This window comes from Chironomus tepperi, unplaced genomic scaffold (assembly GCF_022539635.2).
Source record: "Chironomus tepperi strain 1889 unplaced genomic scaffold, CSIRO-AGI_Ctep_v1 contig_67, whole genome shotgun sequence".
Lineage (NCBI taxonomy): Eukaryota > Metazoa > Arthropoda > Insecta > Diptera > Chironomidae > Chironomus > Chironomus tepperi.
In genome coordinates, this window is record NW_027226189.1 from 521,541 (window position 1) to 536,583 (window position 15,043).

The 15,043-nt window shown below is 32.4% G+C and overlaps 1 protein-coding gene across 5 annotated transcripts in view; it reads right to left on the reverse strand.

The window, feature by feature from the left end:
- LOC139100550 (uncharacterized protein DDB_G0267764-like) overlaps positions 1-15,043 on the reverse strand; it is a 47,685-nt gene that overhangs the window by 19,399 nt on the left and 13,243 nt on the right. For 4 of the 5 annotated variants that reach the window (XM_070653176.1, XM_070653175.1, XM_070653174.1 and 1 more), the window contains exon 2: positions 1,295-1,953. In XM_070653176.1, coding sequence (XP_070509277.1) covers positions 1,295-1,568 — 274 coding nt within the window. In that variant the 5' untranslated portion in view covers positions 1,569-1,953. Of the gene's footprint in view, positions 1-1,294; positions 1,954-2,900; positions 3,039-15,043 lie in introns of all 5 variants that reach the window. The other variant, XM_070653173.1, reaches the window with a different exon arrangement.

The following is a 15,043-nucleotide window of genomic DNA, read 5'->3' on the forward strand; positions in this document are numbered from 1 at the left end:
TAAAATAAACATTTAATGCCAATAAAAAATTGAATTTCTGAGAAGGATGACTGAGAAAAAAGATTTTTTTATGGATCTGATTAATTATGTAAAAGCCAGTAAAAATGTAATTTTTCTTCTTTAGCATCAAACCATATTGCCACAGTCTTAATATTGAAGATTTTGAATAATAAAAAGAGCTTTATGACTGCCAAAAGATTTTTTTCTTTTTTGTTGCTGCTTATAATTAATTGGTGAATGTTGAAAGTTCTTGGAAGTTGGATGAGATTATTTGAGATCATGAATGGTTGTTGAAGCTTTTTTTCGAGCTTAATATCGGTTTATTTAGATTTGTATTGAAAATGGGGGATTAGATAGATGGAAAGGGGGATTGATTTTATTGATTTTTTCGGATTCTTTAAAGTTTGATGGATATTTTTATCAGTTTGTTAGCAGATTGACGTTGATTTGTTTGCTTTATTGGAAAATTGACTGTTATGAGTCCTGCTTAGGGATTTTGATGTCGTTTTTGATTTGTATGGATTTTTTCTGTTATACTAATCATCATTTCTGCCCAAATTAACGTCTATTAAACTAACTTTCATTTCTATAGTACAACTATAGTTTCATAATTTTAAAGGGGAATCCCATCATCTCCCCCCTAATTTAAAGTGAGAAAATTGATTATTATCAAAGTAAAGCATGAAGTTCATTCAAATAGCAATGCTTGACATTACATAATATGCATAAGACCACCTAAGAACCTAAAAATCATAACTATCGAACACAAAGCAAAAAGTCTTACAAAGTTCAAAATATTCAACAACCCGTTCACCATTCCTTAAACAACATTAAAGTAGAACTCAAAAAAAGTTTCATAAAGCAACAAAAAAATATTTCAATCTTTTCTTTAATGAAAAAAACTAAACAAAATTCAAAAATAAATATTGTGACCAAGTGAAGCAGATGGAAAAACTTGACTCAATTTGACGTAAATAATCATAAAAAGAAGTATAATAAAATGCATAAAAAATGTGCCATATAAGAATAAAATGTTTATGACAATCATTTTTCATACATTTTAAAATACTTTGAATTAGAGCTTGAAGTCGACTTGAATTTTGTATGGAATCGAGCTCTAATTCGACTTCGACTAAGATTTTGTATGAAAAAGTCGACTCGATTCCATCCAAAATCCAAGTCAACTTCAGGCTCTGCTTCACATCAAACTAAACTGAAACTTTTTCCATCATGCCAAAATAAATAAGGGTAATAAAAATTAGAGATAGAGGATAAAAGAATAGAAAAAAGTTACCTATTTGATCGGCGGTAGAGCTTGCAGATAATAAAGCACGTTGATCATTATTAATAGACATTAAACTACTATTTTCACTATTCTGATCAGATTCATCAATATTAAGATAATTAATATGTGCGGAGGATGATGTGATTGCGGTCGTTAACTTGTTTAAGCTTGACGTCACAACTAAATTTGTTGTTGTTGTGATATTTTGCTGATCGGGTTCATTTTCTTGTGATGTACTTCGTGATGTGCTGCCCGATATTCGAAAGAGTTTAAATGGCGCCATTATGCGATAGAAAGGCCTCGATTTTAAACGATTGAGTAAAGCTTTCGTCTTTATATCCCCCGACTTAGGTTCTAATTTTTTATAATCTTGTCGCTTAATTTTTGTATACAAAATTTTACACAGGTTTCTTATGCAAAAATACAAAAGACTCTTCGTAGAGCCACCAAAAAATAATAATATAGACTTAACAACTACTTTTCGTCTGCTGCTTTAATCTTAAAATGACGTCGACATTATCTAATGATTGCCTAATTTGTCTCCAAAAAAATTGTTTTCTTCTTATTATTTTTTTGTATGTTTTTAAAGCTCTTTTGTCATATACATTGAGAGAATCTTATTCATATCTACATTTATTCACAAAGTAGATTCGAAAGTGCTTTTAGTTCTGAAATAAAAGTTTTTTTTAAAGACGAAAAAAGAGAAAGAAACATTTATGAGAAACAGAAAATAGAGTTTTTTTTGTTGTATAGTTTAAGCTTTTAACATTTACAAAAGAAATATGAAAAGAAGAAGGAGAATATAAAAAGAAAGGGGATGGCGAGGGATGATAACTCTTTGATTTGGATTTGTAATAGATTTCATTTGACTTAATCTAATCAGAGTTCGAAGTCGACTCGGATTTTGTATGAAAAAGTCAACTCAAGTCGAGTCGACTCCATGCAAAATACTAGTCGAATTAGAGCTCTGGTCTTAATTTAGTCTTCTGGTTTGCATATAACAGTGGCTAACCCTAATGGACACTTGACTGAAAGTTCTAGGTAAGGTTAAAGACATATTCAAATGAATGATTTGAGATCTAATGAAAAATGGCATTTAAAGTCTATGCGTGATCGTAGCCTTGACTATAATCTATCATTAGCCTTATTCAAGAGTGAACAGTAAGGATCCTTGTGACCTTGGTCTCTGTCTCGAGGCTATCTCAAAAACGTCGGAACAAGTCATTAACTGTGCATAGCGTATTTTTGGACACTGATATTTGACCTTCCAGAGTTGCATTTGGTATTTAGCAATCAACGGCGACCGGTCCTCAAATGGCATGATTTCAGCGGGTTTTGGCCGATTCGTGCCAATTATTCGTGATAACAGACATCGATTGCTCAAAGTAAAACAGAATCATAAGGTCCTGTCCGCTCAAAAGCATGATCTATCTTACAATTCCAATCAAAGAGTTTAGATCCCTTTCCAAAAAATATAAAACAGAAAACAAAAAATTTTCCATTTATCAAACACAAAAAAAAGTTCAACAAAAACTGAATAGAATAAAGAAAGAAAATAAAACAAAAAAAATGAGAAGGTGTATAAAGCCCGACAGTCGGCATTAATGGACTTTACCTCATCAAAATCGATTTCTCGCTTTCATAGAAAAACCTGGATGAGAGATTCTTATTTTACGTCTATTTATTTTGTATATTTTGTGAGTTTTTTATTTCATGCATGCATTTGCTTTTTTGTTAGCTGCTAAATGTGTGTCTGGTAAGAAAAAAAAACAATAAACAACAGAAAAGAAATGAGTAAAAAAAAACTTTTATTGCTTGAAATGAGAGAGCTGCCAAATTTCAGTATTTGTTGCTAATTACAACTCACTCCCATTTTGTCGTAGTCAAGCGATTTACATGAACGTGTATCTACAACAACACATACTAATATATATTTTTTTTTCTGTGAAATTATTAATTAGAGAATAAATTATTCAAAATCAGGAACGAACAGAAAATAACAATGTGAAAAAAATAACGAAAAGGAAATAAAAGGCACGAGACGAGAATTTGGAGGTGGATCGCTGTGGTTTCTATCAATTATTGGTCTTTTAATATGATTTAGTTTGAAGTTGTGTTTAGTTTGTGGTTGGAATTTTGGGAGATTTTTAGAGGATTTAGTGTGGACGGAGGAAGTAATGCTTTGAATTATTGATGAATTTTGGTGTATGTGTTTTAGGATTGTTTTGGATTCAGTGGATTGTTTTACAATTTATGAGTTAGGATTGGCATTTTTCAATTTCCCAGAATATTGAGAAACTTGTCCGAACAGCACAACATGTTTGCTAGGGCACAGCTAGGCAGTCGTCACCGTTATGGCTGTTATCGATTTATTTTATGGCATTTGAAGTGCCATAAATGCCATTTGGACCGAGATCTACATAAGTATTGAGTATGAGTACAGTTCTAATATCTGTTCTTGACTTAGACACGATTGAGAATTAAGCTTAATAACCAGACCATTAAAAGGCTAGTCGAATGCTATTCTGTTGACTTATTAACGGAATAATAACAAGAATTAACGATAGAGCCAGTTTTAAGCGGCATCTAAGGGACGCCATGAATCACAAATAATATGTACGACAACCGAAGTAAGTCAGTAAGACTAGAAGTGAACGACCTTATTGACTGCTGCTCAAATGTGATCATGTCATATGTAGAACATATTTCGACTTGGTTGTTCAATGAAGTCAGTTGCCTTCCCTATGCATTACAACCATTTAATTCACTAAATTAAATAATTACTGAATCAATTAAAGTCAACCTTGAAATTTCCCAAAGCATTTCATTGTAAAATTGCAATTTCCTTTTCACTTTCAAGCACATTTAAAATTCCCCACTTCCACTTAACATTCAAGGACCCTTATACTCTCTCTCTCTCACAAAGTTCATTAGACAAAATAACTTCCCGTATAGCAGCAAAAGCACGTAAAGTAAATTAATTATTTGAATGCTATGAATAGTGATTGATTGCCTTTTTTGCCTATCATTCTCATCACGCTTTGAATTTCACAAGAATGGGAAAATATTCAAATTAAATGTGCAATTTGCCTTCATTAATCATAGAATTTCATTTCAATTTATCATTAGCGCTGAGAAAAAAGCTTTTCCATATGAATGAAAATTCAATTTTCACTCCTGAGACTTCATATTTCAATTCCTCATATTCATAGTGCTAAAAATTATTGAAATTTTAATTTCGAAAATATTTTTCCCATTTCAATCATTTTTTCTGCCTGCCTGCTGCTGCTGCTGTAAAATATGAAAAATAATTTCCAAGTCATTCTGTTTACTTCCTCCTGTACAACAACAAATAAATTGATCCCTCCAGGCTTTGCTTAAAAATATTTGTAAGCTGATTATTCTGTAAAAGCTTCTTTTATTGGGATATTAATATGAATTTTTAATTCAAAATAGACACGAGTAGGTTTTTATTCCATTATGTGAGTTTATTCCAGTTGTGATTGAATCTCTTTTGTCGATTCACTGAACTTGACTGAATATATCAGGTAATCTATTCTGAATTGATAGTTTTTATCAGATATGGTTTGAACAGATTGAAAATTACGAGTTAAATCATTTGTTGTTGAGTTGCTCATTGAGCATAAATGCTTGTGTGCTTGGGCTGAGCTTCATAAAATTCTCAATAAGAAGACTAGCTGGATTTGCTTTAGAATTTTCAACAATCCACGACGAGATAATTTATTGGACTCAAAAATCTAATTTTCGATGGACTTAGTAAGTAAAACCTCATGAATAAAATATTTACCACAGCTTTATTCAGCTGGCATAAGAAAGAAGAATTATTTTGGCATGGTCTACATTGAAGATTTCCTTAAATTTACGACTGTTTTATTCAGATTCTTACATTATGTGACATCAACTGCGTGACTAAGACTACAATATTTTCTAGCCAGAACTCAGACAACTGCTCAACTTATTTTGACATTATCGTATTGGTTCCACATGGAATGATGATTTTGAAGATGCTTTTCATTGCCAACAATGGAACTTCTTAGGACAAAGTCTAGACTTTATGTCACTTTTGGTAATTCTGACAGGTTACAGGCACTTTATGAAGGGTATGACAGGCATTACTTGCTGAAAGCATTAGGAAAATTGTAATGACAGGAATTATGGCATATCCAGTAATGTCTGTGACATTTTTCTAAAAAAGACAATTGAGGTCAACCAAGAATAGTTGGAAATTTGTGTCAGCACCAGCTGAATACAATGTGAATAGTGTCACATCCACAGCTTCCTTTCATTTTAAAATGCTCAAGTCATAATTTCCACATCAACAGACCAAAAACCTCAAGAAATGCAGCAACATAGAATTTATTACCCAAAACTAGTAAAAATTCAGACTGTGTCAAGCATAAATCACTGGGTGCAGTCAAGAATATTTCATTTGTTCCACACAGCACAGCAACTTCTTTTATCAAAAAAATGTAAATTGATTGAAATCAAATGAAAATGAGGTCGAACTCCTCCATCCATAAAATACAGCATAAAAAAAGGCTAAAAGTCTTATTTCCTTTCGTCTCCAAATGACATTCCTTTCACCTCATTCCGTTCTGTGCTTTTTATTTTAATTTAATCGTATTATTAAAAAAAAGTGAAAAAAAAAGTGAAAAAAGAAGAAGTTTGCATGCAAACAAATACAACAGAAATAAAGGATTGTGCTAAAATGTATTTTTCAAGTTTGATGAATTTCATTTTATTTTTGAAAGCTTTATTCTTGTTGCGAGCGAGCGAGCGAGCTTGAAATTGTAGTCGAGGGTAACGACTACACATTTGAAATGAATATATTTTTGAGAGAGAATGAAGCATTTGCTCCTTAGTGCAGTTTAGGGATTTATATTTTTGATAAATCGTGCTGTCATAATTTCTATGGATTAAAATGAATATTCAGAATTTTTGTTCATGTTTTTAGTGAGAGGATTATTGTGGGAGTAAAGTTGAGTGCTTGAATGCCGGTATGGATTATAGTGCAAATTCTAATATTGTTCTGAAGCTACGTTTCGAGATTTTTTTCAGCATATTCTGTTTTTTACATATATTTGGATGGAATTTTATAGAGTTAGTGCAATTGACTTAAAACTGTAGATTCAATCTAAATGCGATTCATGACATCGCTGGCAATACAGATCAGCTGTGATCCATGAGCTTTCTCTGTTGGCGTTTATAACTGGTTCTATCACTGGCTACTCTTTGTCAATTGCCAATATCAAATGCTAAGCTGTCTCTATCGATAGTCTCCTTCCAAGAAGGACAATCAAAATCAGACAATCTAAATGCAATATCAAGTGGAGAGATTTGAACACCAAATCCTCACTCTCATTCCTCCTCCCTCTGAGTATGTCCCTAATGCATACACAGTGCTTATAAAATGAGCTATCGAGTAACTAGAACCATAATCAGGGAAGGGGTCGATTTGGGAGCAAAAAGCAGCAGGTCAAGTGGTTAGAGTGTTTACCCTAATGACCCGGTTTGATCCCTGGGAAAGTCTAGTCGGATTTAGTTGCTTTTCTCTGTTTCTGGCCACAAACTCGGTTTGTGTATTCGCGACACACAAATTGTGGCTAGGTCCATTGCATTAGTATAGCATGGGTAATGCAACTGATGCTTCTTCTGGATGTCATCATGTCATCGCATCTATCTCCCCTGAATATGCTCCTGATTCTAACTACTACGACCAAATTTGTATCCAAAACCCAAACCTGCTCCACTATTCATCCCCCTTAATATCATTTTAATATAAATATATTTCCTACAATTTCCTATTATTAGCTTTCACTCCCTTTATTCTATTTTTCATTTTCAATTTTATTTCAATTTCTTGAAAACGCAGCAACAGCAGAAATAGGAAAAGTAGTACACAGTGAACATTGAAATGTGATTTTTGTTTCATTCATTTTACGTGTGTCTTGTTGAGATGCATACCAAAAAAAGCTTTATTTTTCATAAGCTTTCATGCTTTATGGCGCACCAATTCAATTAATTCATTAATTAATTTTATTTTCACAGCATTATGCATACAAATAATTAAAAAAAAGACTTCCGTTCACTATTTTCAGGCAGTGTCATTTGACCATCATGCGATCCAATTCAATTCAATAAGTATGTCACACCTAGGTATACATAACCACATTTCCGAAAGTTTAAATGAATATATTATTGAAATATAATTTTCTATCTCTTCCACATACGATGAGGATGTCTCATGCATGAGAGTCGAAAAAAAAATCGATTTAGTTGCTGCATTTATGCATAATTTAAAGCAATTTTTTTGGGATCAATTCAATCTAATTTTTCAAATTCAAAAACATGATACATTGTATGCATGAATACAGGAACAGGAAGGTGAGCCGCACATGGCATAAAACTGGCTACTATGTATACATTTGTCGCATAGATCGGAATAAATTTATTCAAGCGAACGGCAAGCATACACAACATGAGCTTAATCATATTTCAGCATATACACACAAGTTGCCATGTGCTTTCTTTCTTTCTGCTGCTGTGGATAGGCCAAAATGATTTTTCATTTCTAAATTGATTAGAATTTTTTTTTCTCTTTCGTCCATAACGCGTGTGTGCCTTTTATAGATGAGCTTTTGATGCTGGAAAATTTATTGCCTTTACATGAAAATAAAAACTTTTCTTCTCGATCCATTTTCATCAGAATTGGCTTGTAAATGGATATTTTTCATCAATAAAGGTAGAATTACTAAAGTTTTATTTTTTGGGGATGTTTAAAAACATTTACACAAACTTTATGAAATATTGAGAATGTCACATAGACTAGTTGGATTAGTCGACATCAATTTATTGAAAATTGAGATGGAAGTAAAATTGAAAAGTTGTGTAATGGGCTTTGACAAGACAATATTTTGATGGCATAGCATTTATATTTTTGATGTTGGATTTATGAGCTTGAAAGTTGTTGCTTGTTGAACTTAATAAATTTAAAAGGAGTTTTTTTGGGGTTTTATTAAGTAATAGACTAGACGAGGAAACTAGATGTCGATGTTTACTTGAAACTTTCTGTAAACACTTGAATAGGCACAAATTTTGAAAATGACAGGATCCGAAACGATGGCGTTCATGTTACTATGTCCAATTTGATTCGAGCAACTCACACGATATGTCCACAGAGACACTTGACTCCATGAAGCATACAATCTATTATCGGAAGTTATTTTGAGGAATTTGTGAAGTCTGATTCCGAAGGTGACTAAATGTCAACTGTATATCTTCTTGTCGAGTCACGTGTTAATATTAAATGCATCGTTGACGATCAAGATCTGTACCGGGAATGAAATATCTATGCATGGATGAAAGAATGATTTGAAGGGCAAGTTCCATAATCAGATTAGGAATGGTAACGTTACAACCTATTATCCTCAAACGACTTGATCTAACAGGAGGAGAGATATGCAGGATTACTAGAACTACTGTATTAGCACACAATCCTCAAATTCACTTTAAATTCTACAAATCTACCATCAAAAATTTCAAATTCCATGAGCATCGCATCCATGGCAAGTCCAAATTAACTTTTTCAAGATTCAAATTTTCAAGATCAAAAAAGCATTTCCATACAAAAGTTTTTTGGTATTTCTTATTGAATTTCCACATAACAAAAAAATTGGAAATATTATTTTCTTGTTGGTTTCCTTTTCATGAAGTTTTTCACATGACAAGCATATTGCTCCTCATCTTCATAAATTATGAAGCCACAACAATTTTGATATCTATGAGTATTTCTTGAAAATTATTATTTAAAGCCATAATTTGCGGTTCTATCATTTGAATACAATTTTTTTGTGTTACTGCCCATGACTAAAAGTCAACTTTGATGTCAGTTCGTTTTTGTCTCAATAAAACCATTGGGAATATTGTTCATTTATGAAAATTAATAGAACCGACCTTTATAATACTATGAAAATTTATAGGACTTCATTATTATTGCAATAAGGCTTTCAACCTACACAGAATTTTATATTTTTTAATTTAATGATATAGAAGATATTGTCTTTGTACCTAAATAACAACAATTACTGTGAAAAATGAAACTTTCGACTACATCCAATGCTATAATTTTGTGACTGTCATGTAAGAAAGTTTCTCGTATTTCTCTCTGTTCCAATAATCAACGTGATCAAAAACTTCATCGTTGTCAATAAATTTATTATGAACTTACCATTGGAAATACATTTTGTGATGGAATTAGAGTAGTAAATGGAAGTTCCATAGAATTAATATAGTTTAAAATGTGATTAAAATTTCATGCTATAACTTTTGTGCATTGAGGAATGTTGTAAGTAAGTTGTAAGATTGTAGACTACAATTTCTGAGAATTTCCATTGTATAGTCACTTGATGCTTTATATTTTGGATGCAAATATGTGATTTATTGAGGTGAAAGGAAGAATTTGTTAATTTTAACAGATTTGAGGCTTGAATATATCTTAAACTTTAGAAATATGAGCCACAGTTTACATCAGTGTTGTCCAAACTGTGTGACACGACTGGCTGGTGTGCCTTCGATCAAGGTCAGGTGTGCAACAATGACTCACTCTGGACCGCACTGTTTTACATGGATATCAATGTTTTAGGAGTTACCCCAAGCAGAGCAGTATAGTTGCTAGTGTCTACGTCACCCTATTGACAGCAACTCGCATTTCCCAACGTCACCATGACTGCTGATTCCGAACCATTTTTACAACGCGCTATTAGAGTGAGTCTCTAACTTCCATCTTATTTAACGCATCTGGACTATAAATACCCACAATTCCCATCATCACCCACAAAAAACGTTCAATTTAATCTCATTTAAATCAGATTATCAACCTCAATCTCACTCCTTTTTTGTTGGTCATACTTGTTATCATCTCAATTCATTTCCGAAAAATATTCCCATCAGGTCAGCTTATGTCAACCTTTTTGCGAAAACTTTACCTCCACCTACATGCAATGTGCTCCTGCACATGACACGAAAATGAATGAAGGTCAAACATGAATGTTTTGCATTGTCAATATGCGGCAGTTGTCAACTATTTGTCAAACATGTCGACCCCAAGACATGACAAATAGTCGACAAGTTTTGGTATAGAATGAAACATTTTTTTGTTTCTATTCTCTGTTATGATTGTTGTGTATCTAAAATTCATTGTGTACGCAGAGGAAAAAGGACAACAAAAAAGAGAATTTTCATGCTAGAATGGATGCTGTGCTCCTGTAGAATTTATTATCCAAGCAGTAATCTAAAGTGTCATCAGAAGAATACAACTCATTACTTCTACCTGAAAAAGCCTGAGCTTCCAACCACTTGATGATTTTTACAGCAACAAGACATGAAAAATGTATCTTCATTATGAGCAACAAGAAGAAGAAGCAGGAACAAAACAGAAAAAAAAATTATTCTGACCACAAAATTATTAGTCTCATGAGAGACCTTAAAAGTTAATACCAGACGGTAGATAATGAATTGTGTGTACCTTAATAAATATTAAGCATGATTACAATGGAATTTATTTGTTTTTATATTGCTTCGTAATATCTTTAATGCTGCTTGTGGACACTTTAATTAGATATTTTTTGGGGGGAATTTAAGGGAACTTTAAATGCTGGAAGATTTTTTTGGTATACTTCTGTTGTTTTGTTTAGTTTGAGAGTATATTAAGGAAGAATTCTGGAAGTAAACCATCAAAAGTCGTCCTTAATACATACGTCATTCTTTATGATTATAGGCCACTTTATGTGTCTAGTTATTGACTATTTGGAATCATTTATAAGCGCTACAGGAGGATAGTAAGCTGCAGTAAACAAACAACTGCACCTTATTGTATAAACGTAACCAAAAATTCCAAAAGGGTACAGAGTAGAGAAGAGGAAGGTAAGGAACTGATTTCAATCCTAATCTCCTGGAGCTGCAAAGTAAGGCTGCTTCTTACACTGATACCACACTTATGAAACACACTTGATCTCAAGGAATTGAATTCGAATGCTTCTTCAACATTCTAACCATTCCAACTCGGACGTTGTCGCTTTGTAAACTAGCGACATTTGAGGCACTTAGCAACGATACATTCTGGGTCATGCAACTGTCGCAAAATTGTGAATCAACCAACCAGTCAAATCAACTGGATGATCATTGGATAGGAACTCATCACAAATTACTTTAAATCAACATTTGAACATGCCATTAATGGACACTATAAATTGAATGGATAAAAGGAGAAGCTCTGCTAATCAGATATTCCTCTCGCTCCTGGATCTAAAGCATAGAAGCATGAATGTCCATATAAAATATCATCAGCTAACTCAATGTACATAATTGCAACATAATTGTTGCTTCATAATTCAGCCAAAAATTATTGTTCATAATCCTTATTAAAAAAAGTTACACAGTTGCAAATATATCCTTGAATATCATCATTTAAATCACCAAAAATTCATATGCGATATAAATTTATATCATCACGAGAAATGCCACGAGTGTTGTTCAGAAATTTACAGCAATATGTTATTTCGTAAAATTTTCATACATTTTCATCTCCAGGCAATTGTGTTTGCGGTAAATTATTCTAATATTTCTGTTGAAATGGAGGCAAAATAAAAAAAAAAAATAAAAGTTATGCGAACACAACTTGCATAGCTTCAGCAAAATTTTTTCGATATTACAAATTGAAAATTTAACCACACAAGCCAGCATGTTGAAAATTCATGTTTTAATATTAAAAAACTTCTACTTTTTATATTAAAAAAAATGAAATTCAATCATGAAAAATGGCAACTGAATGACCCGGGTGACAAAGGTGAACAAGGGTCCGTCATGGAGGTTTTAAGGCTGCGCTTACACCTCTTTCACTAGCACCAAATGGCAGTCGCCTCCGTTTGACAACCATAAGGACAGCTATATGGACATTCATTTGAAGGGAAATCCGCCTCCGTTAGGCGTCCATATGGCTAGAATTGAATTGGTGAAATCACAGGGAAATGAAAATGACAGTGATTGACAACCTGTGTGTAGCGGCACATTAGTGTAAACCGCATGCCATGTGTGGTTTTGGTTAAACAGATCTAAATGATTCATCAGAACTTCTCAGATAGCTTTCTTGTTCGTACAATGATCTCAATGGGACCTCCTGATCACAATAAGGTTCATGGCCGCACGACTAGCAGTAACATAAAGCAACTAGTTTTTCCATTCAAAGAACTCAATTAAATTGAAAAAAAAAATAATTAATTTTGATTGAAATTTTAAATATTTATGAGGATTAAGAATACACTTTATTTTTTATGTATGTATGTATGTATTGAGTACAGAACTTTAAATAGAAACGAATGGAAATAAAAAGAGAAAAGAAGAGATGAAAATAATTATGCAAATGCAATCTGACATGAAATATTTAAATTTAAACAAATTGAAATGCATACAAAAAAAATTGAAATTTATTTTTTTCTTTTCCTCTCAATAAAGCTTCACTCAATAACTTTCTCTGTGATTTGAGGATTATCATCATTTTCATAATTCTTATCTCATTCCATTCCAATTTTTTTGTAAACTCAAAAGTTTATTTGTTCAAGTGGAGTTTTATACCGCAAACATTTTTAGGTCATTCAGACTTTTTTGAAATAATATAAAATATGTAATTTATGCTCAACTTTATCCTTAACATGGTTCGGTTCCCATTTCTACTTCTACTTTTTAAAAATAATCAAAGGGAAAATATTAGAAAATTTTTGCCTATTTTATGGAAATAAAAATCAAAAGGAAGTAAATTTTACTGTTTTATGGCAAGATGTTAAGGTTCTGATTTCGTTTGTGATGTCAAAATCAATAAATTGTCAGAATTGATGGCTGATTTCAATCAATTTGAGTTTATTGTGTCATAATCTTGAAATTTATATTGTTTTGTTACTTCTATTTGATTTCTTGATGGCTGTAGGAGTGTGAAGTCTGTAAATTATTAAAATTTATGGAATTTAGGAGAAAGCGGAGCTAGAAGTAGACCTGAATTTTTGAGTAGTTGAGTTGACTTGAGTCGAATTTTTCCAACAAATATCGGGTTGACTTCGAGCTTTGGTGTAACTCTTGACTCAGTCAATGAGGATGCTGACCAGCACAAATCGGTAAATTGATCAAAAATCTAGTTTCAGGCTGGAGAGACTCTGACTTGGTGGCAGATTCAGTTTAAATCTGAGATCTTTGCAAACTCACGCCGAACTCAGTTTGAACCGGTAATATGCCAGAGTTATGCTGGCCAAGGATTGGATATTAAATCGATTTACCGAAGTATGCAGTTCAGGTATACAATAAATCCATCTTGAACTACAACTACTCAATATCACTAGATAATGCGTCAGAATATCATCAACATCATTCAAAGTTGTATGCATCATCAGAATGTTTTCAATTATCCTGTTATGTATATGAGAATATGGCATCCATTTCACCATAAACTTCTCTACAGCAACATTTTTATTTCATCATTACCGGTATTCTATGAAAATCTCAATAAAATGAGATTGCATAAAATCCCACACTATGAAAATTTAAAAGCTTGTTATGATGATAAAATTTTCATTAAGTCATTCAAATCCTTTTAATATTTTTTTTACTCTGACTGCTTGTGTATTCATATATTTTTATATGCAGGTAACTGATACTTATAATAAGTCGCCCACATACAGTATTTATAGTTCCACACGTTACCTTCCCATTCGGTTCTATAAAAAAGTATCATAAATATGAGGAAAAAAACACACAAAAATAACATTTCAGATTAGAAAGTCCAAACGGATCCCTCCTGCTTTTTTTTTTCCTTTCGTACGTTTGTGGCTTGACCACATTTGGTTTTTGACTAGAAACTATACAAAAAAAGGAAGAAGACTCATTTGCATTTTTTGTTTCTCTTATGGCTTCATACTTTTCATCACCTTTTGCTTTTCGGTGGTTTAGATATGTTTAGATTATATCGAGGAAGTAAGGAAGCACAAACAACCTTCATTGAGTAGTGGCTATCTCTTCTTTCTTTCTTTTTTGGCTGGCACTTTAGAGAATTTATGTTATCAGGCAGAATGAAATCTTGCAATTTATAAACTTTCTTATTTCCTCTGCTTTTTCCTTTCTTAGATTTTGTTTGCTTCTTTTTATTCAAGCTTTTTTTTTCATTTAAAGCTTAATAAAAGGGAGAAAATTGGAAGTAAGAAAGTCATTATTGGGTGAAGGTGTATAAAGCGCATTTTTCGGACAGTGGGAATGTTACACTAAATTGACTCGACTAGATCTCAAGCATATGATATAAATTTAAGTCAATCCAACTAATCTTGACCTAACTAACTCAACATGGCATGTCTAACTCTACTTTTTTAACTTTTCCAAAGCATAACTGAGTTATACCCCATAACAAGGCTCAAAATCGAGTCGAATCGACTTCAAGTGCCTTGACTTCGAGCTCTGCCACAAAGGACATCATATAAATCTCATCTACAATAATTTCAAACAACTTAACAAGCTGCAAACGACTCACAAGTCTCAAAAATTGATTAAATATTCCAGTCAGTCCACTCAAACTAACAAGACAATATGAATAGTCAATTCCCATGCAAAACTGCACGCAGAAGAAAAAATCAAGAAGAAAAGAAACTTTTTCAGCTTATTTTTTTAATTAAAATTCGGACATTAGTTCTTATTTGTGGTAATTTC